Genomic DNA, 26,328 nt, shown 5'->3' with positions numbered 1-26,328 from the left:
AGCACCTATTGTTTCCTGACTTTTTAATGATTGCCATTCTAACTGGTGTGAGATGATATCTCATTGTGGTTTTGAGTTGCATCTCTCTGATGGCGAGTGATGATGAGCATTTTTTCATGTGTCTGTTGGCTGTATGAATGTCTTCTTTTGAGAAATGTCTGTTCCTATCCTTTCCCCACTTTTTGATGGGGTTGTTTGTTTTTTTCTTGTAAATTTGTTTAAGTTCTTTGTAGATTCTGGATATTAGCCCTTTGTCAGATGAGTAGATTGCAAAAATTTTCTCCCATTCTGTAGGTTGCCTGTTCACTCTGATGGTAGTTTCTTTTGCTGTGCAGAAGCTCTTTAGTTTAATCATATCCCATTTGTCAATTTTGGCTTTTGCTGCCGTTGCTTTTGGTGTTTTAGACATGAAGTCCTTGCCCATGCCTATGTCCTGAATGGTATTACCTAGGTTTTCTTCTAGGGTTTTTATGGTATTAGGGCTAACATTTAAGTCTCTAATCCATCTTGAATTAATTTTCGTATAAGGAGTAAGGAAAGGATCCAGTTTCAGCTTTCTACTTATGGCTAGCCAATTTTCCCAGCACCATTTATTAAATAGGGAATCCTTTCCCCATTTCTTGTTTCTCTCAGGTTTGTCAAAGATCAGATGGCTGTAGATGTGTGGTATTATTTCTGAGTACTCTGTTCTGTTCTATTGGTCTATATCTCTGTTTTGGTACCAGTACCATGCTGTTTTGGTTACTGTAGCCTTGTAGTATAATTTGAAGTCAGGTAGCATGATGCCTCCAGCTTTGTTCTTTTGACTTAGGATTGTCTTGGCAATGCGGGCTCTTTTTTGGTTCCATATGAACTTTAAAGCCATTTTTTCCAATTCTGTGAAGAAAGTCATTGGTAGCTTGATGGGGATGGCATTGAATCTATAAATAACCTTGGGCAGTATGGCCATTTTCACGATATTGATTCTTCCTATCCATGAGCATGGCATGTTCTTCCATTTGTTAGTGTCCTCTTTGATTTCACTGAGCAGTGGTTTGTAGTTCTCCTTGAAGAGGTCCTTTACATCCCTTGTAAGTTGGATTCCTAGGTATTTTATTCTCTTTGAAGCAATTGTGAATGGAAGTTCATTCCTGATTTGGCTCTCTGTTTGTCTGTTACTGGTGTATAAGAATGCTTGTGATTTTTGCACATTAATTTTGTATCCTGAGACTTTGCTGAAGTTGCTTATCAGCTCAAGGAGATTTTGGGCTGAGACAATGGGATTTTCTAAATATACAATCATGTCATCTGCAAACAGGGACAATTTGACTTCTTCTTTTCCTAACTGGATACCCTTTATTTCTTTCTCTTGCCTGATTGCCTAGCCAGAACTTCCAACACTATGTTGAATAGGAGTGGTGAGAGAGGGCATCCCTGTCTTGTGCCAGTTTTCAAAGGGCATTTTTCCAGTTTTTGCCCATTCAGTATGATAATGGCGGTGGGTTTCTCATAAATAGCTCTTATTATTTTGAGGTACGTTCCATCAATACCGAATTTATTGAGCGTTTTTAGCATGAAGGGCTGTTGAATTTTGTCAAAAGCCTTTTCTGCATCTATTGAGATAATCATGTGGTTCTTGTCTTTGGTTCTGTTTATATGCTGGATTACGTTTATTGATTTGCAAATGTTGAACCAGCCTTACATCCCAGGGATGAAGCCCACTTGATCATGGTGGATAAGCTTTTTGATGTGCTGCTGAATCCAGTTTGCCAGTATTTTATTGAGGATTTTTGCATCGATGTTCATCAGGGATATTGGTCTAAAATTCTCTTTTTTTGTTGTGTCTCTGCCAGGCTTTGGTATCAGGATGATGTTGGCCTCATAAAATGAGTTAGGGAGGATTCCCTCTTTTTCAGTTGATTGGAATAGTTTCAGAAGGAATGGTACCAGCTCCTCTTTGTACCTCTGGTAGAATTCAGCTGTGAATCCATCTGGTCCTGGACTTTTTTTGGTTGGTAGGCTATTAATTATTGCTTCAATTTCAGAGCCTGCTATTGGTCTATTCAGGGATTCAACTTCTTCCTGGTTTAGTCTTGGGAGAGTGTAAGTGTCCAGGAAATTATTCATTTCTTCTAGATTTTCTAGTTTATTTGCGTAGAGGTGTTTATAGTATTCTCTGATGGTAGTTTGTATTTCTGTGGGGTCCATGATGATATCCCCTTTATCATTTTTTATTGCGTCTATTTGATTCTTCTCTCTTTTCTTCTTTATTAGTCTTGCTAGCGGTCTGTCAATTTTGTTGATTTTTTTCGAAAAACCAACTCCTGGATTCATTGATTTTTTGGAGGGTTTTTTGTGTCTCTATCTCCTTCAGTTCTGCTCTGATCTTAGTTATTTCTTGCCTTCTGCTAGCTTTTGAATGTGTTTGCTCTTGCTTCTCCAGTTCTTTTAATTGTGATATTAGAGTGTCAATTTAGATCTTTCCAGCTTTCTCTTGTGGACATTTAGTGCTATAAATTTCCCTCTACACACTGCCTTAAATGTGTCCCAGAGTTTCTGGTATGTTGTATCTTTGTTTTCATTGGTTTCAAAGAACATCTTTATTTCTGCCTTCATTTCGTTATATACTCAGTAGTCATTCAGGAGCAGGTTGTTCAGTTTCCATGTAGTTGAGCGGTTTTGATTGAGTTTCTTAGTCCTGAGTTCTAGTTTAATTGCACTGTGGTCTGAGAGACAGTTTGTTATAACTTCTGTTCTTTTACATTTGCTGAGGAGTGCTTTACTTCCAATTATGTGGTCAATTTTGGAATAAGTGCAATGAGGTGCTGAGAAGAACGTATATTCTGTTGACTTGGGGTGGAGAGTTCTATAGATGTCTATCAGGTCCGCTTGATGCAGAGGTGAGTTCAATTCCTGGATATCCTTGTTAACTTTCTGTCTCGTTGATCTGTCTAATGTTGACAGTGGAGTGTTGAAGTCTCCCATTATTATTGTATGGGACTCTACGTCTCTTTGTAAGTCTCTAAGGACTTGCTTTATGAATTTGGGTGCTCCTGTATTGGGTGCATATATATTTAGGATAGTTAGCTCTTCCTGTTGAATTGATCCCTATACCATTATGTAATGGCCTTCTTTGTCTCTTTTGATTTTTGATGGTTTAAAGTCTATTTTATCAGAGACTAGGATTACAACCCCTGCTTTTTTTTGTTCTCCATTTGCTTGGTAGATCTTCCTCCATCCCTTTATTTTGAGCCTATGTATGTCTCTGCATGTGAGATGGGTCTCCTGAATACAGCAGAGTGATGGGTCTTGTCTCTTTATCCAGTTTGCCAGTCTGTATCTTTTAATTGGAGCATTTAGTCCATTTACATTTAAGGTTAATATTGTTATGTGTGAACTTGATCCTGCCATTATGATATTAACTGGGCTACAGAGTGGGACTCTGTTTCACAAAAGGGCCTGTATTGCATCTATCTTTAAATAACATATGTGTTAATTCCTTTCCCCTTTAACCTCATCTCTTATTATAATAACAAGCATGTGGTTTCTTGAACTGAAAAGCTAAGCTTTTAAACAGAATAATGCAAGTCATTTAAATTAGTCATGGTTACAGTCATTCTCCATAACTTTCAAATCAAAGAAAAATTCCTTGGGGTTCCAAATCTAAGAACAATGAAATTTCAATTTATCAGAGTCTCAGTTGAAGATTCTGACTTTACACTTGAGTAAAAGAAGAATAGGAAAAGATGGTCATTTTAAGGGTTCTTTCGGGTCATTTTTGGTCTTACAGACCACACCCTAGTCTACAAGAAGTTCTACTAATTACCACTCACATTTTGTAGACATGATTATCATGTTGATTATACTTTAATTTTCTCATGATAAAACGTATCTTTTTGTTCATATGAATATGTGATGGTATGATATTTTGAATACATAGTTGTAATCATGCCTCTATGTAAGTATATGCTCATCGTTTTTCAATATTTTATATTTTGTATACATTTATGTTTTATTGCATAAACATGTTATTATATTATAAACTATTGTCTTTATCATCATATTGTTTTACATGACCACATTGTAGTCATTGATTTCCTATAACCAGGTGTTTATGGGTTTCTATAATCCAGAATTCCAAGAGAGGACACTGTTCCCTCTTTCTCTTCCCCTGTATCATAGGGCTGGAACAAGAAACAAACAAAAGTTGTATACTTGTCATATTCCTCCTGTTCCCCACTGGTGCTTCTAAACCCAAATCTCTCTGATCTTGAAATTTTTGCGCCTTAGCATGTTAAAGCTGTGATTGATCTTGATTCTCACCCACATTTCTTATGGATGTTGGCCACCTACCGTTGTCCCAAGTTCTTTCTGATCATGTGCAATTTCATGTTGTTTATTATTAGTCCACCCAACACTATTTAATAATTATTTGAACTCAATCTAGATGACCTCTACCTGCACCCTTCTTTACTCTTGTGACAATACTTAGTCATGTCATCTCAGAACTTTCTCTCTGAAATCTTGTTTTTTTTTTTTTTTTTTTTTTTTTTTTTTTCTGTTTTGAGATGGAGTCTTGCTCTGTAGCCCAGGCTGGAGTGCAGTGGCGTGATCTTGGCTCACTGCAAGCTCTGCCTCCCCGGTTCATGCCATTCTCCTGCCTCACCCTCCTGAGTAGCTGGGACTACAGGCACCCGCCACCAAGCCCGGCTAATTTTTTGTATTTTTAGTAGAGATAGGGTTTCACCGTGTTAGCCAGGATGGTCTCGATCTCCTGACTCCTGACCTCTTGATCCGCCCGCCTCGGCCTCCCAAAGTGCTGGGATGACAGGAGTGAGCCACCGTGTCCGACCTCTGAAATCTTAAATCCCTAAGTCTCACTCCCTGATAACATACTTTCTTTGTAAAATGTCTGCTATTTTTCATCATTGATGATTCCATCCTCTTTACTACTGTGTTCTTTTCTCAAATTATCAGGCTCCCTCTAACCTTACTTTTTTACTCATCCCCCATAGATCCCTGTAAGTGTTATGCCTTCTTTCACTTTCAACTTCACTGACAGCTTTTATACCTTTGGTCTTCCTCCACATGTGATCTACAAAACTCAACCTAAATTGAATCTAAATGCACTCATCTTTGTTTCAGCCACTAGGTTGAATATTCCTCAATTGAGTACTATGTTAGTGTTATTCCAAACTTATGCACTCCATCCTCAGCTGAAGCAACATGTTTTCTGACTCATTACATTAAGCACTCCCATAGTACTTATTCAGCTCTTCCATATTTCCCTAAGTGGCTATTCCAATCTTTGGATCCTTTTACAAATATTACTAATAAACTTCCATTCACCTTTGACCTATATATCAAATCATGTTGCCTCCTTCTTCACTCAGACATGCAATGATATCAGAAAGTTATTTCCTCAAGTTAGTAAGGTATTCTATGAATACCTTCAGCAAACATCATATACAACTGTGAAACTGTAAACATTGCTATTAAACTCAGAAGGAAAAATAAGGAGATCAGTATTGCCCATATATTTCAATGGTACGTTCGAAATCCTAGCCAATGCAAATTAGAAGAAATAAGAATTGGAAACAAGTGGCAGTACTATTTTTATGTGGGGAAAGTATGATATTAGAATGGATACTGGAGAAGACATGTAAAACTCACTAAAGTGACTGAATTGTATATGTCCTAGTCTATGTGACAAACAAATATATGACATGATGATAACCCATGTTAGCTAAGTTTTAAATCTGAACAGGGTGGTGGGACTGTTTTAGCTGTGGTGAAAAATGTGGCAAAATATATGGGAATCTTAAGAGAAAATTTGTACTAATCAATGGTAGCAGCATGCTAATTATAGTGAACTTGATTTAGTATTTTGGGGGGACATTTAATCTCAAAGTATTATTTTATTTTCAAATGCTATAACTTTTAATACTCTATTTAGAGGAGATATTTTCTTTTATCCTCCTTCCTTCTTTCTTCCTGTCTTCTTCCATTTGATTATAATACAACATTAATTATCTCAAAATCTTCGTTTTCCACTCTTTGTTGTATTAATATGATTTAGCTCTCTTAAAATTCATGTTGTTATGTTTAAATCAAATTTTAAAAAGTTTTTATTTCATCTGTTGTTTAATAGAACTATAATTTTAAAATATGATTTTCCTGCTTCTCCCCTCCTCTTCTCCTTTCCCCAGTCCCTCTCTGTGTATCCTTACCTTCATCTTTCTGTCCTACTTTTTCTTGATTTAACTTTGAAGTAATTTCAGTTACCTTAATAAGCCAAATGAAGTAACTGGGCTTATCATCTGTCTATTCATCCATCCATCCACCTAACCACCCATTCATTAAGAAGTCATTTCATCTATTTGTAGATGATAACTTTCTATAAAATCTATTTTAATTTGTAAAGATAAAAAAAAAAATACTACATCCATATGTGTATTTCATCTTTTTGCTGTTTCTTCATGTAGTTATATTTCTTAAAATAATATGTTTATTCTACCTGTTGCTTAAAGATTACCTCTCTACTTTCCTGATAGGACTGTGGATACCAGGCCTTGACATTCTGCACGAAGGTTTAATTGAGTTGTTTAGAACTTCAGATATAGTTTCAGCTAATCTCCATTTTCAACCCTCCTGCATTGCTTCTCCCTAGACCATGTGTGCCTCAGTCTTGAGACTTTCTGGAGTTCCACCAATTCAGAAGTTCTCTTCTCATCAGAAATCTTCCTCTTGACATTTAGGCTGTAACTTTCACTAAATCTGTTCATATTCTTCCCTGATTTTTCTAACTTTCCCAAACATGGGCAAGGTGATTCTTTTAACATTTTATTAAAATAATTTATTTAAATTATCTCTTACCATTATATTTTGTTTCTGGAGAGAGAGAAAAGTCACAAGCAGTCAGTTGACCATCTTTAATTAGGGCAAGCTCTGCATTAAATTTTGTTTCAGAAACAAAATAAATATCCAGCAGATGGATTCAAAGGTGAAATTAAATCCCCATTCCATCATGTTTAGTAATTATGTGATCTTTGGTAAATCAGAACTTCCTAGGCCTAAATATCTTCATCTATAAAAGGAGTTTAAAATTTATTTCATAAGGATATGGGAAATACAGAACATATAATGTATCAAAATAATTGATTTTATAATAACTTTTGTTATTTGAAAATAACATTATAACTTATACTTGGTAACAATTCATTTTCTGAAATGATTATTCAAGTATATGTCTTAATTAGTAAAACAGAGCATAAATATTTGACTAAAGAATATTAAGGAGTTTAAATATTTCCCTTTTTATTGATAATTTAAACCAAAAGATCAAATATCTTGCTAAAATTTTATCTTAATTATTATTTCAGTATCATAAACTATGCAACATACCATTTTGCCAAGAAATTTTCCAATAAAATATTTCTGGTATTTCAAATGTGACAGATAGCTCTATGCCATATTAAAATAGTATTTCATAAATATAATTTCACAATTGTATCAATTCAAAATATAAATGTAAATTCAAGACTGCCTTATATGTAGTTTATTTTGCATTAATACTTTTTCGAAACTATGTTCTTCACAATAATTGAATATATTTAAATTAATCATTGCTGTTTCATTACATTTTCTAAGTTGTAACTATTCATTTGTCTTACATGATGAAATTGGTATTTATAACATATATTCTTATATTATTCCTTTGGGATTTGATAATTGGTAAAATAATTTTATCCAAAATATGAAAATGAAAATGATATGAACAGTTTTTTGCCTGGCTTATACATATACACTTGCCCCTAAAATTTCATTTATTAGGGCTAGATTTCACAGATTAATACTGACAGTTTAGTCGTGACAACTGCCATTTTCATTCCTGCAGCAAATAACTAGTAAAAAATTTGCATATTCTCAGCTAATAACTACTAAAAATTTGCATATTCATTCAGACATATAATAATTAACGTTTGTATTTTTTAGGTATAGCTTACTTGAGTGGAATGTGTAGTGAAAAGAGAAAATGTATTATTGCTGAAGACAATGGCTTGAATCTTGCTTTTACAATTGCTCATGAAATGGGTCACAAGTAAGTAAAAATCATGGCTATGTTAAATATGTTAGCATATAACTTTGTAATTTGAGTTACTGAATTACCTGGATATCTTTTGATTTTTTCTCTGGGCTTCAAGTTTTTGAAAAACTAGGGAGAAAAAAAGGGGTGAAGACCGACTACATTTAAAGAATGTCTTTTGAGTGTTGCAACTATTCCTGCTTCTTTGAATAAAATCTTATTACATTATTAAAATCCTTATCAAGACAGTCATTACATAGTGCATGATTGATTTCACTACAGATTTTTAAATGATACAAATATTTCCATAATCATGAGACTACAAAGCTATAAACTTTTCAAACATTCACTCAGTACAAATGAAAGTAATTCAAGCCTCTGGTACTACCTGTATTTGTTATTACCAGGCACAAGTAAAGGAATTAACTCGCATGATTTAGATGTAATGTACTTGAAAGACAATGAAATTAGACATATAATTAACATATATTGAATATTAACTATGTCTCAGGAACAGTTATAAACATTTTCAATAGATTAGTTCATTTAATACAAAACCCAAAGAAGTAGTTGTTGTTCTAATGTTCATTTCACTGAAATTAATAGCAATAATTAGTAATGGCAACACTTACATGGTACTTACTATTAATATTTGCCAGACACGTTTTTAAGTGCTTTGTATATATTCACAACAATTTTGTGATGTGTTATTAGTATACCCATTTTATAGGAAAAATACTGAAATATAGAGAATTTACCCTCCTGAAATTATTAAAATGGTAAGTGTTGAAGTGAGGGGTTTGAACTCAAGCCATTCAACTCAGGTCAGACTGTTCCATAACATTAACAAACTTCCATTAAGTTATCTGTTATCTTCTGGCCTAGATTCCTCATCAGTGAATTGGGATAATACCTTTGTTTTGGGATTAGTTTAGGATTCAAATTACATAAAGCTATGATCATATTTTTAGGAAGTTTATTAAAGTAGAAATGGCGGCCTGGCATGGTGGCTCATGCCTGTAATCTCAGCACTTTGGGAGGCTGAGTGAGGTGGATCACGAGATCAAGAGATCAAGACCATCCTGGCCAACATGAAACCCCATCTCTACTAAAAATACAAAACTTAGTTGGGCGTGGTGGTACACACCTGTAGTCCCAGCTACTAGGGAAGCTGAGGCAAGAGAATCGCTTGAACCCAGGAGGTAGAGATTGCAATGAGCCAAGATTATGCCACTGCAGTCCAGCCTGGTGACAGAGCAAGACTCTATCTCAAAAAAAAAAAAGAAAAGAAAAGAAAAAAAGAAATGGCACAGGTTGGGGAATCAGACTTGATTTTGAATGCAGGCTTCCCTAATTGCTGGCAGTATCAGCAGTATAAATGCAAGTATTGTAATTGGACTCAGATTTAGTGAGGCCCTATTAGGGAGGTGATCTTTATGGAGGGAGGGCTCTTTAGTTAAAGACATATTTAGTTTGGCCTTCAGTGTTTAAAAAATTCAATTAGTTGCCAACATTAAAAAAGTATAAATTTGACATAAAGGTAAGATTTGCAGACCTGGTAAGACTCAGCCCTATCCCATATGGCAACCTATTCCTAGGAGCTGGGTAGCATCTGTACCCTTTAAATTAGACCCGTCTTTCTCAGTTCATCAGAGGCCGCAACACCCTAGTACGGTACACCCAGCTCACTTCATTTTCATTATGTTCCTGGAGTCTATAGGCAGTTGAGGAAAGTTTAGTTGGCAGTGGAATTTGATTGGTAAAAGAAAGATTAGAAGAAACAATTTACATCGGACATGACAGTAGTTGATTTAAAAAGTTATTCAAGTAAACACAAGTGATCAGATCCTAATTTCACAGCTCATTGAATTATAAAAATTAAATGTACAAATGTATCCATAACCCAGCCTAAGAAACAGAAAAATACCAATACCAATTGATTTTTAATTTTTTCAATTGATCAAAATTTACTCCATACAAATGTTTTGAAATGTGTACACATTGTAGAATGACAAAATTGAGCAAATTAATATAAGCATTACCTCACATACGTAGCAGTTTTTGTGTTGAGAACTTAAAATCTACTGTCCTAATAATTTTCAAGTAATTGATTTTTGATGTCACCATTTTTAAATGTATAGATATACAGTTGCCCTTCGGTATTTGCCAGGGGACTGGTTCCTGGATCTCTGCATATCCCCAAATCCATGCATATCCAAGTCCAGCAATTGGTTCTGTGGAACCCACTTATTTGAGAAGTTTGTCCTCTATATATGCAAGTTTAGCAACCTGTAAACACTGCAATTTTGATCCTTGTTTAGTGTTTAAAACATTGCCTCTAACTGACCTACACAGTTCAAACCCATGTTGTTCAAGGGTCAAGTGTCCTTTCAGATTCTCCCATATAGGCTTTCAGTCTTCAGTCAACTGACCAAGAATATGAGGAGTTAATTTGTTAATTTAAAAAAAAGAGCCAGGCGTGGTGGCTCACACCTGTAATCCCAGTACTTTGAGAGGCCAAGGCGGGTGGATCACGAGGTCAGGAGATCGAGACCATCATGTGAATGGTGAAACCCCGTCTCTACTAAAAATACAAAAAATTAGTCAGGTGTGGTGGTGGGCACTTGTTGTCCCAGCTACTCGGGAGGCTGTGGCAGGAGAATGGCGTGAACCCAGGAGGCAGAGCTTGCAGTGAGCCGAAATCGCACCACTGCACTCCAGCCTGGGTAACAGAGCGAGACTCCATCTCAAAAATAAAATAAAATAAAAAATAAAAATAAAAAAAGATAAATATTATTTAACATCCTCGTCCTTTAGGGAAAGTATGCAGTGCACTAACTTTGTTTAATATTTCATTCTAGGAATGATAGGCTATAGATTCTTAATTCCAAAACAATTTTGACAATTGAAAGGTATTTTCAGTTTAGTCATAAAACCTATGAAAAATCATAGGCATCATTTGAAGGAAAAATGCTGAGAATAATGTCTAGAGGCAAGAAAAACTTATTAATAAATAATTTTATAAAGATATGTGTAATCATAAATAGAATTCTCACAAAATACAGATTTATGAATAATTATGATTTTTGCTCTTGAGCTATGCAGTAACACCTTGATATAAAAACAGTGTATATTTTTGTAAACAGATTTTAAATAATTTTGTCAAGTACCCTGAATAGTTTACTTTTAAGAAGTATATTTTTAAACCAGTATGTTTAAAACCAGATATGCAAAATTAATTTCTTCAATCTTCATTGTATTCTAAAATGTAGGAGAAACACTAAGGGAATCAAATGCAATACAAGTTAATTTATTAACATCTAAACTGTTGACCATGGAGCTACAACTATTTTAACCGAAAACTAAATGAGGTAATTTAAGGAAAAGCCACTTCAACTTTATGTAGTAGAAATGTTGGTTTATGACCAGGAGCTAAGATTGGAATATTTCAAATGGTACGAAAATATTATTTTATTTGACTTTTATAGAGCTGTACCCAAAAGCAATAGAGATGTGCCAAAGGTATGTGTAATACTTGATGGACTAGGACCAGGATGTGATATATGTTAAACTACTCCTTTACTGAAAACTCTCCATAGCAGTAAGCAATATTTGTCTCAAAAGTAGTGGCTGGTGTTTTCATGATGCTAGGCAGTGAGAGGCAACAGCAGTCAGAATGTCATGTTTATAAAATCAAGTAGGAAGAAATTTATCTGTATGAATTACATCATCATCATCCATTATAAGATATAAGGCACAATGTAAGAAGAAATAAAGAAAGAAGAATAAAAGAAAAAATGTCCAAATGCTCATAGTCTCTCCAGTGGGTAAAGTCTCCATGGATGTTAAATAATGATATCTACAGATTCTGTGTGCATGCCATTGTGCCTGCACACGTACACACACACACACACACACACACACACACACACACGCAGAGCCCTTTTATTTAGAGGTATGATTAAGAGTTAGCTACTTAAGTGAAACTCTTTAATCCTATATTTTTCTTATTCTTTTTGGATTTCCTTCTTTCTTTTTTTGTGTTAAATTAGATACGTGAAGACTATCTTCTAGAAACTAATAATGAACTATGATATCATGTAATACTGCAACTTACAGTCTTAGAATGACAGAATGATTTCATGTAAACTTTTCAAGAATACCTTTATAATCACATATAAAATGTTTCTAAACAGATTTTAAATGAATGTATTTATGTTTGTTGACTTGAATTTGATTTCTAGAAATTCTCAGAACAAGTTCACATAAAGCTAGAAAAATCAATACAGTCCACTAAGTATTTAAAAAAATGACTCTTGGGGATGAAAATTTGCATAAATAAAGAGAACCAACAATTTTTCTCTTACTAGTGCAAAGGAATCTAAAACAAAGTCAGCAAAAATGTATTGACTTTTTCCTTTGGCAAATTATCGACTTAAAGATATATACAATTATATAGAAAAGTGTAAATTAAGATCTACAGTAAGAGAGAAGAAATAAATTATTTAAGCCAACACTTTAAATTGTTTCAGAACAATTTTGCTTCCTAAACAATAACAGTAGGAGTTATTATTTTTTTTGAGATGGAGTCTCCCTCTGTAGCCCAGGCTGGAGTGTAGTGGTTCGCGATCTCTGCTCACTGCAACCTCCACCTTCTGGGTTCAAGCAATTCTCCTGCCTCAGTCTCCTGAATAGCTGGGATTACAGGCGCACACCACCACACCTGGCTAATTTATTTTTGTTTTTAGTAGAGACCAGATTTCAGTATGTTGGTCAGGTTGATCTCGAACTCCTGATCTCGTTATCCACCCACCTTGGCCTTCCAAAGTGCTGGGATTACAGGCATGAGCCACCATGCCCGGCCAGGAGTTATTATTTTTCTGGTAACTAAAATTTTTGACAAGAAATATTTTTACTGGTAGTGCTGAATTAACACATATTCATCAAATATAATTGGGATCTTCATAATTTAATGTGATGAAGCCTAAAACTTTATTTTGTGAATGAAAATACTTAGAAATTTTTCATGAAATTGATGTTTTATTGAATTCATATATATATGCACATATTTATTATATCCACTATATTTTGTATGATCTTTGTGAACAACAGTTTGTTAAAGAAAGGGATTTTACTTTCATTTTAGGCCAAAACTTATGAATATATTAATTGTTATTAGATTGCTGTGCTTTGAGGGAAGAGTCCCTAAGACTAATCTGGGTTGATTTGCTAGCATCACTCAGAAAACTCAGCAAAGTGGTTTTGCTCATGGTTACAGTTTATTACCATGGAAGGATATAGATTAAAATCATCAAGGGAAAAAGTCACATAGGCCAGAGTCCAGGAGACACCAGTCTCAAGCTTCCAGTTATTCTGTCCCAGTGGAGTTGTGCAGACAGTGCTTAATTCTCCCAACAACGTGTGAAATCATGCACAAAGTTTTGGCAACCCAAGAAGCTATACTGAGCCTTGATATCCAGGGATTTTACTGGAGTTTGATCATGTAGGCTTGGTTGACTTCCTATAAGGCAAACCTTCAAGTCTCCATTCCCTCCTGAGGTTAACCTGGCTCTAGTCCCCGCCATAAATCACATTGTTAGCAAAACTCATGGTGGTAGAAGGCCTCCAGCTAAACAAAGATATTCCTGTCAAAGATACTTTGGAGGGATATCCCAAGGACTTAGAGGTTACTTCCAAGGAGTCAGGCAAGGAGTAAATAGTTCTTTGGAATGTGCCGATTTTAGACCACTCAAACTTGTGAACTCTACTACACAATTACACAATATTTTTAAACTTGCAAAATCCCATATTTTATGTTGAGTTGCCAAAGATTTCTAATAAAAACAACAGTGTCTTCTTTTATTAGCAGGTATTTTGCTAAATGCTGTGTATTCAGATCTAATTCAACTGCATAAAAAATCTTGAGCTAAGTATTGTTATGATTGTCATTTTACAGATGAGAAAACTGAAACTAATAGAGATTCATTTTTCAGGAGTTTATTCAATATTAATGTCATTCTGTTTTCATTAAGTATATTGTAAAGGTTTTCCTAGTTCTAATAATTGGTTTAATCTTGATTTTTAATGTTTATAACTTGTAGATTTTTTAACCATCAAATTCCATACTTTTATAATTTCTTCTGTAGGTTTTTGCAATTATAAGTACTTTCTCATTCTAAAATTAGGGGAACACATTTTTGTATTGTTGTCTTATATTCTGTGTGTGTGTGTGTGTGTGTGTCTTTGTCTTTCTCTCACTGTTTAACACTTTAAACCATCTAGAATTTACTTTAGTATGCATAGTAAATTTCTCTCCATTAAATATGTATTTTGCATTAACTGCTCAATAAATGATCTTACTACTCAAGTGTGGTCTGTGATGAGATAGCGATCTATGCCAGAATATAGGACATTGCTTCCCTCATTGAAAGAGTCTTGACGTGAAAAAAAGCTGAAGTAAACTGTGTGCTTAACGATGTAGCTGATTTACATTCTAGCACCAGCTACTTATCTGGATACAACTCAGTAGTAAAAAGAGTTCATCAAATGGCAGCGAGTGCACAGGTCACACTCTGAGTAGCCCTCCCAAATAACAGATGTGACAGTCGCTGTTCAGTCTAAGTCAGTATTGCACTAGGAAGTTGCATTTGAGTTGCTAGAAAGCCATCATTTTTATTTTTGGCCTGAAAGGTGGTCTACACTTGTATATCTTTGTCCTTTTTTTTTTTTTTCTTTTGAGACGGAGTCTTGCTCTGTCGCCCAGGCTGGAGTGCAGTGGCCGGATCTCAGCTCACTGCAACCTCCGCCTCCCAGGTTCACGCCATTCTCCTGCCTCAGCCTCCCGAGTAGCTGGGACCACAGGCGCCCGCCACCTCACCCGGCTAATTGTTTGTATTTTTAGTAGAGACGGGGTTTCACCGTGTTAGCCAGGATGGTCTTGATCTCCTGACCTCATGATCCGCCTGTCTCGGCCTCCCAAAGTGCTGGGATTACAGGCCTGAGCCACCGCGCCCGGCCATATCTTTGTCCTTTTTATTTGTGAAGTATGTAGACATAATCCTATGATGCCATTCACTGCAAATAATAAAAGTTGTTCTTTTATACAAATATTTAGTGGTTAGAGTATTTTGTTATATAAATAAAGATACCATATTTTTATACACACACACGAAACATAGGCTTTTTTTCTTAAAGTTTACAAATAATTCCATTTTCTTTGTGGATTCCAACCAAAAGTAAACTAACCCTTGCATTACTGTGTATGGTTTTGGAAAATTTAGCCCCAAGTCTAAGATATTATACAATGTCTAAATTATCTGGGAAATAATCATTTTAAATATAACTATTAATAGCATAAACCCATGACCATTTTCTGACCTTGCTAAATCTGGAGATTTATTGAAGTCCAGATTTATTGAAGAATTTTGCACTGGCTTAGCACATTGAGGCCAGAGACTTCTGCTCCCACCTAAAGATGGAAGGCAATAATATTACTTTAGAGATGATGATTGCCAAAGCTCACACAGCTAATAAGTGCCTGAATCCATGATCAAAGCCAAGTCTGTCCAAATCCAAAGCCCATGTCACTAATTACAGTGCTCTGCCAGAAACATGGAAGAGTTCTTCTAGCTAACTTTACTCAACTTACTTCTGGGCTGGCCCGGGATTATCTGTCCCCACCTTATCTCTTTAGCCATACTTCATTTCACGCCCCCTTTCATTCTCAGCACTAGAGTTCCTACAGTGTTTCCAAAGTACCATGTTCCAGTGAGAGCACATGGAAATAGGGAGGGGAACAGCTTATACTGGGGCCTGGTGGGGAGGAGGTGGGGAGGGAGAGCATCAGGAAAAATAGCTAATGCACGCTGGGCTTAATACTTAGGTGATAGGTACAGCAAACCACGATGGCACACATTTACCTATGTAACAAACCTGTGCATCGTGTACATATACCCCAGAACTTAAAAAGTACCATGTTCCTTCACACTGCAGCACCTAAATACATGTTGTTCCTCTACTTGGAGTATACTTACTTTTTAAGCTTAGTTTAATTATCTCCTCCTGCTCAAAGTTCATATACCCCCTCAATAGTCATGTTCTAAAGAAAGCATTCTCTGTGGGTCAGTTTCTCTATTAATCATTTTAGTGGCACCACCTCCTTCATAAACACACATTTGTTCATCTGTTAGATATATACTTCATTAGGCTGTAAGCTTCTAGAGGTGAGGAACCATATCTGTTTTTGCTTATAATGGGATTCTTCATGCATTTGACAGTGCTTGGTATATATTAGGCTCTTGATATATATATCAAATAAGTAAATGACTGGATATAGTAGTTATCTTAGTAAAATATTATTATGCATAGCTTATCAGTGAAACTTGATTCAAAACAGGTGCTGCATGTATATTCAAAGTGTTTAGAATGTTTTTTGATATTGGATGAGACTTTCAATAAAGGATCAGGTAAATTTTTATAAAAGAATATTCTATATTTTGAAATGTACCCATATCCACATAAGTGAGACTTTATTCTGGTACACACATGCAGAAATGACTACCACAGCCCCAAAAGTGTTGCCACTGAAGTCTTCCTGTGACAGTAAATGAAGCTTCATCCTTCTAGTGGGACAACCAAAAGCCAAAGAATTATCTTTGGGTGTTCTCTGTTTCTCATAGTCCACATTCAATTCATCAGCTGTTGACTCTAGCTTCAAAATACATCCAGAATCTGATTACTTCTCACTAATTGTCCTGCTAGTTCTTTGGACTAAGCTACCAACACCTCTCATCTGGATTATTACAGTAGCCTCTTAAATAATCTTTCTTTTTTAGCCTTTGCATCCTATAGCCTGTTTTCAAATTAGAGTCAGGGAGATTCATTTAAAACAAAGCAAATTGCCTGGCTTCTTTACTCAGGACCTTCCAAGAGCTTCCTGGTTCACCCTGTAAAATCCCCAGCCCACACCACGGCTCACCAAATTCTACATGTTCTAGCCTCCTTCCCTATAGCCTGTCATTCCCTTCTTACCAACTGCGCTCCAGATTCATTGCCTCTTTGTTGAAACTCAAACATAGAAGACAAACACTCACTTTGGGAACTTTGTCTTTCCTTTGATTTCTACCTGGGAAGTTCTCCAGAGCAGCCCCATGGCTGTCTCCCTTTCTTCTTAGTTCTCCACTCATGTATCAGGGTTCAGTGAGGCCTTTCTGATAACATTTCTTAAAATTGTAAGCACAACCACTGCCTGGGCTTATTCCCCTTTGCCTTCCTTAATTTTATTCATAAAACTTTTCAAAATATAACTCTCTACCCTATGTCTCTTTCTTCTGTTTGTAGATAATGAGATCTTGTCTACTTAGTTCACTGTCATATTCCCAGCATGTTAGCACATTTATAACTTATGCTTGTAATAGATAATTCAAGAAAATAACCAATATAGCCCTAATAGAGTTTTATATTTTTACAAGTTGAAAGAGACTGCATTAAACATATACCACCTGCCCACTGATTGAGAACTTTATGTGATAATTAGACTGTCTACTTCATAGAGATGTTGAGTTGGGTAAAATTATATGAGTTAGGGGAAATTACTTATATTTCATTTCATTATAAAAATATCAAGCATATTTTGATATGGCCAAAAATGCATATGTATTTTTTGTTTTTGTTTTGATTTTTGAACCAGAGGAAAAGGTCTACTGTATATTATTAAACTTTAGCATGGAGACATGGTTTTTCCACTAAGTGGGCAATTCAGGAGTTTCTTTGGAATTAAAAGGCTAATGGGGCAATAAATATGCAAAGTTACCTCGTTGAAGGCAATAAATATTTGGGCCACCTGCTAAAATTTTAAGGCTTGCCAGAGTACCAAGAATACAGATGTCTTGTGACTAATAAGCCTTTGGAATCAATAACATTTACATACATACTTACTTCTCTGGAAATTGTGCCTGGATAGAATAGAGGGGAGGGCCAGGTTATAAACCTGCTTCTTCAGACATCTGTATTTCTGTCATTGGCACCATTATTGCCACAAGGCCTTAGTTGAGACATCTGAGCCATCTTTAACTCTTTCTCCCCTTAGTTACTTCCATAATCAGTGGCCAAATTCTATTCATTCTTCATCTGAGAAAGCTATCTCAACCATCTATTCTTTCTTCTGTTATTCCTCCTGGCTTGGACTCTTGCAGTATCCACTTAACTGATGTCCTCTCCTTTGCTACCTCATCTTTCTAATGTATTCACACATTACTAAGATTCAGCTTCCTGAAATGTGGTCCTGACCTTCATATCAGAAAACTTTATTGCCTTTCACAACCTAATGAATGAATTTGAAATTCCTTAGCCTTAGATTCATGACTTCTATAGAGTGACCCTAGTCTATTTTTGTAACTTTACAATCTACTTCTCTATTTTATGAATGCAAATGAACCATACTTTTCAAACATCATGCCTTTATTCATTATTTTTATTATCCCAACTTCCAGCACTAATGATTTATACCTATCCCAATTGTACTTACCTATTAATGGCCACGACAAATGCTATCACTTTTGTGAAAGTAAATTTGAAAGCCTGGTTAGAAATATGTTTCCACTTTATTTATTTATTTTGAGATGGAGTCTCACTCTGTTGCCCAGGCTAGAGTGCAGTGGCACTGTGTCAGCTCACTGCAACGTCCGTCTTTTGGGTTCAAGCCATTCTCCTGCCTCAGCCTCCTGAGTAGCTGGGATTACAGGCGCTCACCACCCCACCCAGCTAATTTTGTATTTTTAGTAGGGACAGGGTTTCACCATGTTGGCCAGGCTGGTCTCATACTCCTGACCTCAAGTGATCCACCCACCTTGGCTTCCCAAAGTGTTGGGATTACAGGTGTGAGCCACTGCACCTGGCCTGTTTCCACTTTTAAGTCTCTTACACTGATTATTTTAAATATCATTTGTCACTTAAAATTATTTCTGAGATACACTGATTTATACTGATATTTACCTATGTATAAGTTCCCAACTGAATAGCAATTTGTGAAAATATGATTCATGTCTAATACATTTTTTTCACAGCACAAGGTTGAATATATTATACATCATAAGAACTCCAACATATGTTGTACAAGTGAATAAACATTTGTTGTATGAATGCTCATCTGTTGGTCATCTTGAGGTCCAGGACATAAGACAATTCAATCCCAGAGTGGAAGAATCAGTTTGAGTCAAGGAATGCTCAAGTAATGTCTTGACTAAGTAATATTATTTAATGAGAAAATATGATTTTATTGCTATGCAAATATAATGGCAATATATTTTTCCCTTTTGGTACATGATATTTTGAATTCCTATTTAAAATAGACTATTGTATGAAAATACAATAGTTCAATTATATTTCAGTTACGATGAGTTTACCTTAAAGACTAACCAGACTTTGGTATGTATTAGGTTCTTGATATATATCAAATAAGTAAATGATTGAATATAGTAGTTATCTTAGTAAAATATTATTATGCATAGATTGTCAGTGAAACTTGATTCAAAACAGATGCTATGTGCATATTCAAAGTGTTTAGAATGTTTTTTGATATTGCATGAGACTTGCATGGACACACCTGTCCAACTAGTTCATCCAAATCCTAAAGTTATGAATGCGGAAGGGCCAAATCTAGCAATTGTAGTATTAGGAGTATTTAATTGAAATTCTGTTAATTCACAACAGGTATGGAAACATACCTGCCAAGATATGAAAACAACCTGTATCTGTCAACAGATGAATGTATAAAGATGAATGTATACAGAAAATGTGTGTGTGTGTGTGTGTGTATGCATATATATACACACACATATATATTTCTATTATATAAACATAATTCTATATATAATGGAATATTTATTTTATATGTATTATTATATATGTATATTTACACACAACATAATATACATTATATAATTGGAATTTTATGTGTGTATATATATTACATAGATAGATAATATATAGAGATAATTATATATATACAAAATGGAACATTACTACGTCTTTAAAAAGAAGGAAATTCTACTATTTGCAACAGCGTAGATGAAGTTTGAGGGCATTTTGCTAAGTGAAATAAGCCAGACACAGAAAAACAAATACTACATGATCTTACTCATATGTAGAATCTGACAAAAACAAAGTCAAACTCATAGTAACAGAAGAATGGTGGTTACCAGGAGCTGTGGGATGAGGGGAAAGGGGAGATATTTGTCAAAGGTTACAATCCTTCAACCACAAGATGAATAAGTACTGGAGACCTAGTGTACAGCATGATGACTATAGTTAAAGAAGTTAGCATATGCCCCAGGAGGCATACGCAGATTTGGTTACCCTCTCTCAGCTTCCAAGAAGAGTCCTTTTCAGAAGTGAATAATATTTGGCACTCATTTGCATTGATGTGCAGTAATATATCTGCTCTAAGAAGAGAGGATATGCTCTAAGAGGAAATTATATACACTAAGAACTAAATAAAGACCAGGTATAATGGCTCACAGTGGAGGTGTGCTGTAATCCAAGCACTTTGGGAGGCCAAGGTGGGTAGATCACTTGAGTTCAGGAGTTCAAGACCATTCTGGCCAGCATGCCAGCTTGAGGCCTGAGAATTGCTCAAACCTGGGAGGCAGAGGTTGCAGTGAGCTGAGATCACATCACTGCACTCCAGCCTGGTCAATACAGCAAGACTCTGTCTCAGGAAAAAAAAAAGAAAGAAAGAAAGAAAAAAGAAAAATAAAAGAACGAAATAAGAAATGCCTATAAAGTACATCATCTCCTAAGACTTTTAGAATGGAAATAGATGAAATAATAATAAACTGTTATGACAGGCACAAACCAAATATGCTCTTCTAGAAGTCCGTTGCTCCTTAAAATGTTGAAAATTAATTTTTTGTAGTTATTGTTGACCAACTAAAATGAGTAATGGCTATCTAAAGATACTGTCCCCATTGTACTCTTTAGAATTTTCTATAGCAGATGTCACAGGTATCTTCCCCTGACACAAATGCCTTGGTAAATGTTAAAAACTACCTATGTGGATAGTTAAGAGGGAAAGTGCATTAGTAGACATACAGCCTTGGGCTTGAGTTGTTGTTCTGCCACCTACTTAACGAACGAGCTTTGGATAAATCCGTCCTCTGTATTCATTTCCTTTATTCCTAGAATTTGTATAGTTTTTAATTTCAAGGTTCATTGTTAGGATTTGTGATACTATAATGTCATGGCACAATGATTGGCACATAATACAGAGTGATTGAATGATAACAATAATTAGTAGTATTATTTTTATGAATTCCTTAATGTGAAAAGGAGATCTTCAGCTTTCACTGGCCTTTCATTTTTCTGTTCTTTCTTGGAGTGCTTTCATACCTTTTAGAGGTTTATAACTAGATTGACAGGAAGTTTACTTATCATGAAGACTCTTGTAGACCACTAACATGGCTTTCGTATTTGATATTTTATTTAGACAATGATACCACGTAGAATAATAAGCAGTTTTTCCAAGTTAATTATCATGAGACTTCAGCCAGTATAGATATGGCAGCCTTCCCACACCAGATTCTCTCCAAATGTAGGTTTGGATGTTGGAGTGAGTTAGTGGAAGAGGGAAAAAAATCACCCAGCTAATGAATGACCTTGGAAGAGTTGGCTTTCTGTTTGCAATTCTCTGATGTTTCTTGGCAAATGCATATCCTAGAGTAAAGCAAGCAACCTTCCTGGAGTAGATCATCTGTTAACTTTTTCATGTCGCAGTTTCTCTGTGTTGGCAAGAAGCCACAGTAGTTTCACGTCTCTAATTATAGTGTATTTGGTGTTTCTATGATCCTATATCAGTTGATAAATCAGTAGACATTTAACAGGACATTCAACTAAATAATTAAAGGAAGTAAAAAGAAAATATGACTATTTCTGTTCTGTGAACACGTACATTCTAGGTGTGGTAATTTATATATATCATTTAAAATTAACCAGAAATACGAGACAATTCTGATATGTCTTACACACCATATATGTGAAGGGCATAGAAGTTAAAGATAATGATAAATATGGGCTATAATTTATTAACAAATCCTTTTTTAAAGGCAGAAAGTCTATGTAAATGTAGATTAGAATGGAAGGTATTCTAATGGAAAGGAACTATACAAAAGGTTAGGCTGGAATTAACTATGAAAATCAGATTGATACCAGTTTACAGATGTTTTGAATAATGAGATAAAGAATGGATTTCATCCTGTAGATCATTGCTTTCCAGAATTTTGAGTAAATAAGAATCATCTAGAAAATGTATCAAAATGCTATTTCTTAGGCCTTACCTCTAAATATTCTATTTTAATTCGTTGGGGGCAGGCCCATGAATCTGCATTTTAACTACTCTAATGTCCTCATGCCCTATGATTCTGATGCAAGTGGTTCATTATTCACATTTTTAGAATCTCTGCTTGCCAGGGCTAATGAAAAGCTTTTGCATTGGAAACTAGCTTTTTTATATTAATACACTCATAAGAAACTAGCACCATTAAAGCATGGTTTAAGAAGCAAAGAGTTAAAGAGCAGGAGGACAGTCAGGCAGACATTACAATAATCCAGAAGTAAAAAGAATCAGCACCAATTTTGGTTGATAGCAATAGAATTGAAAAGGGGCAGATAAGCAGTAGAGGTTTAAGGAATATAGGGCAGACAGGATCCAGGCATCCATTTGCTACACAAGAGCAAGGGATAGTGTTCCAATCCTAGTAGATAATACACTCTTTGAGTGTAGGAACTGAGTCTTATTTATCTTTGTGACTCCAGCTCAGCACAGTAGTGGGTTCTCAACAAGTGTATGTGCATTGTTAGATAAACCTGTAATATAATGCACAACAAAGTCAAAAGGAATCTCTTTTTGTACCTCTACTTTTCTTCTTTTAACCTCTTATTTTTTACCTTGCTTTTAAATAGCCTTTTGACTTGCCAATAAAAGCAGGTTTCATTGTTTGTGCAAATTGAAATGACTTAAAATATTAAAAGAAATATGATACAAAAATATATTGTATATTTTAATGTCTACATTTTTTCTCCGTGAACACACAATAGTGAAATTATATTGAATTAGATATACCCACTGAATTCTAAGAAATATGAAATTAAATGTCATTTTGTATAAATATAATCTACTTCCAGTAAGACATTGTAATAGTTTGTTTCTTTCTTTTATTAATGTTTCCACATAATATAGGGCTTTAGTGGGAAATACTATGTCATAAAAATCCTTAATGTATTCAGCACAAAAAGACTACTCTTTTAAAATATTACTGTTTACAAATCAGATCCTTTCCAATTATCCAAAGAAAGTGAGTGAATGTATAAGGCTTCTCCTCTCTAATTCTTTAAACATCAAAAGGGACCATCTTCAAAATCCAAATGCTTCTCCAGCTTTCCGCAGGATATCACAAAACGTCCTGGCAAAGACTTTTAAACAAGTTGAGAAGTTTTATATGATAAAAATATTTTTTCAGTTGACTTGACAACCATGTACAATGTTAGTGAAGAGTTTATTTGCCCAAGGCTCTTTGTCAAAATGAATTTAAACTGAGATTATTAAAATGTAGTTCAATTGCAGTGTGAGTAGAGGTGTTGCTAATGTCTTACTTAGAGAATGTTTTCCATGCAATGCATGTGACTTGGTTACAAGGCTCTACATGTAGAGGTGTATTTCTGCTAAAAGAACAGAGGCATTTAAAATTGTTCAGAAAACAATAAATCATCTCCAAAAGTGGAGAGTTTTGATCCGGAAAGAAAAGCACTATTGTGTGGTAGTTCAGAGGTTCATCTGTGTGAGCATCAGACTGCCCGGGTTTGAGTCACATTCACCATTAACCTCAACACCCTCCTCATTTGTAAAATAGAAGTCATGATAATAGAAACATTATGGGAATATTGTGAGGAATAAGTGATATCATCATTGTCAGTGGTTAATAGAGTAGCTGGCACAGATTAAGGTGCACAATTAATTGTTTTATTTCAAACCTATAGAGTCAAGACTAAGCAGTGTTTCCTGATAATTCCAGATGTGTGGTTAAAAAAGCCTGTCCCAATTTAATGATAATTTTTTTCTGTTATGAGTTAAATGGCTTTAGGAAAATTTAACTACTGGTAAACAATGCTTGAATCACCAGACCTCCCCATGGCTGAAGCTAATTTCTTACATCAGAATCAGGACCAGGATCCCAAAAGGAAAATTATTATCTGGATAAGAGGTTGTAATCGTCCATATTTGGAAAATCCTATTACACAATATTGGAAAAATGTCCAAATTGCCAAATCTTGGAAGCAATCCCTCTCCTTCCCTCATAGGAACACATTATTTAGGAAGGTTTATTATTTCTGAGAAAGACTAGTTACCTTTCAAAAATAATAGCATTTGTGTATGGTTTGAAAGATTATGCCACCACAAATGGAAGAGTCAAGCACATTCCACAATGGCAAGTAGTTGTTAATTAACAGGTCACCCAGTGATGTGTGCTGTAGCCAGAATCCATGGCAGAGAGGAGACAGGACACTGATGGGCTGCATTTGAACCACACAGTTAGAATTAAATTAAGCCACTTTTACTGATTTGTGATATTGGCCATATTTATAATTTCTTATTTTAACTTAATATCTAAGTAAATTTTTTTGATTGTTATTTTCTTGGTTTTTCTGAAGTGCACACTTTCACCAAAGAAAGCAAATACAGCAGAGTGAATTTAATGTAATTAACAATCAATCTGTTTATGTATCTTTTGACAAATTAGAATGATATAATTAAATTTCTCTGATTTATTTCCCCAGTATAAAGGACCATTATGGATTCTGCCTGTATTCCAGGCATTGTTCAGGTACTACATATCATGCTTATGCAGTCATCACAACAAATCAGTCAAGACTGATTAGCAAATAAGGCAACTGAGGCATGTTTATTTATTGTTTTTTAACTTGCCTTTGGTGAAATAAGGGGAAGATACAGAGATTAAGTTACTTTCTAATTTCAACATCTTTTTACTCGGCCTTCTAATATTTTAATTGAACTGGTTCATACCTATTCCATATACTCTCTTATTTTTCCTCTTTATCTTCTAAGTATGAAAACATTTATCTTCCTATTTTCTCTGTTATTTATTCTATTAATATGTGTTGCTACAGACTCTATTTGAAGAAATTTATTAGAATAGGAAAGAAAAATATGACTCACTGGTGAATTTTTCTAATACCAAAAGTGAAAAGTAATATTCAATAATGTATTTTAGTTTTATTTATACCATCATTTTTATAGTTAAAGTTAGCATGGTGATATAATTACTCTTAATTCATTAATGAAATGGATGGAATTTATTTATTCCTTTCATATTTTCTTCCTTCAAAAACATATTTAATTGTAACAATTTTGATTCAAACTTATAATTCATCATAAAAATATAGTTTGGTAGTTTTTTAAATTTTATTTTGATTTGAGGAAACATAGGTACTCTAATTGTAATTTCCCTTAGCAATTTCTGTAACAGTTCTTCTAATTTCATGTTTTAAAACACAATATAGATATTCTTGTGAATTTTTCATTATGAAAACAATTTTATTTATTATCTAGACCATAACAGAAGAAGAAAAGAGAACAGTGGACTATCCTGCTATTATCTCAGGCTATGCATGTACACAAATGGACTCTTCTCTGCTTCTTCAGTACTAACTGTCATCCACAAAAATTATTTTACTGGCCTCATTATGAGAATTCACAAGAGACTATATAATTTTTTTTCTACATGATCATTGAACCCATGATTCAACGTTGGTTACAGAGTCTCAAGAATTTGGAGAATGAACCAAAAGTAAAAATTTATAATGCAATATAGAAAATGCTGTAACAATGTTGTTCACAGAATCCTGTGTTGTTCCCAGAAGAGATAGTACAAATGGGTGAGGTAGGGGATAGTGAAAGAAAACCTGATAAAAGTAAACTGCATTAATGTTGATGATTAAGTAGAATTTGAGTTTGTCCAGGCAAAGAAGCTGAAGGAGAGGCACTGTAGACAGCATATGGGGTTGGAGGATGGAATTTATAGATGCCCAATGTGAAATGGTTAATCACATGACTTCTAGAGCTCAGTTCAAACATTATTACTTTCCAATTTCTCATTGTATAATCTTGGACAAGTTACTTCTCATCTGCAAAATGCATATTATAATCATTTCTACCACATTTTGTTGCTTAACACAAGTTTATAAATCCCTTA

The 26,328-nt window shown here is 34.8% G+C and overlaps 1 protein-coding gene across 1 annotated transcript in view; it reads left to right on the top strand.

Annotated features, from left to right (window-relative positions):
- The window catches only part of ADAMTS19 (ADAM metallopeptidase with thrombospondin type 1 motif 19), a 252,046-nt gene that overhangs the window by 115,920 nt on the left and 109,798 nt on the right, over positions 1-26,328 (top strand). Inside the window, exon 8 of the mRNA XM_026454497.1 lies at positions 7,975-8,080. Coding sequence (XP_026310282.1) covers positions 7,975-8,080 — 106 coding nt within the window. The remainder of the gene's footprint in view (positions 1-7,974; positions 8,081-26,328) is intronic.

The sequence above is a fragment of the Piliocolobus tephrosceles genome, chromosome 4 (assembly GCF_002776525.5).
Source record: "Piliocolobus tephrosceles isolate RC106 chromosome 4, ASM277652v3, whole genome shotgun sequence".
NCBI lineage: Eukaryota > Metazoa > Chordata > Mammalia > Primates > Cercopithecidae > Piliocolobus > Piliocolobus tephrosceles.
This window is presented reverse-complemented; position numbering and strand designations above follow the sequence as displayed.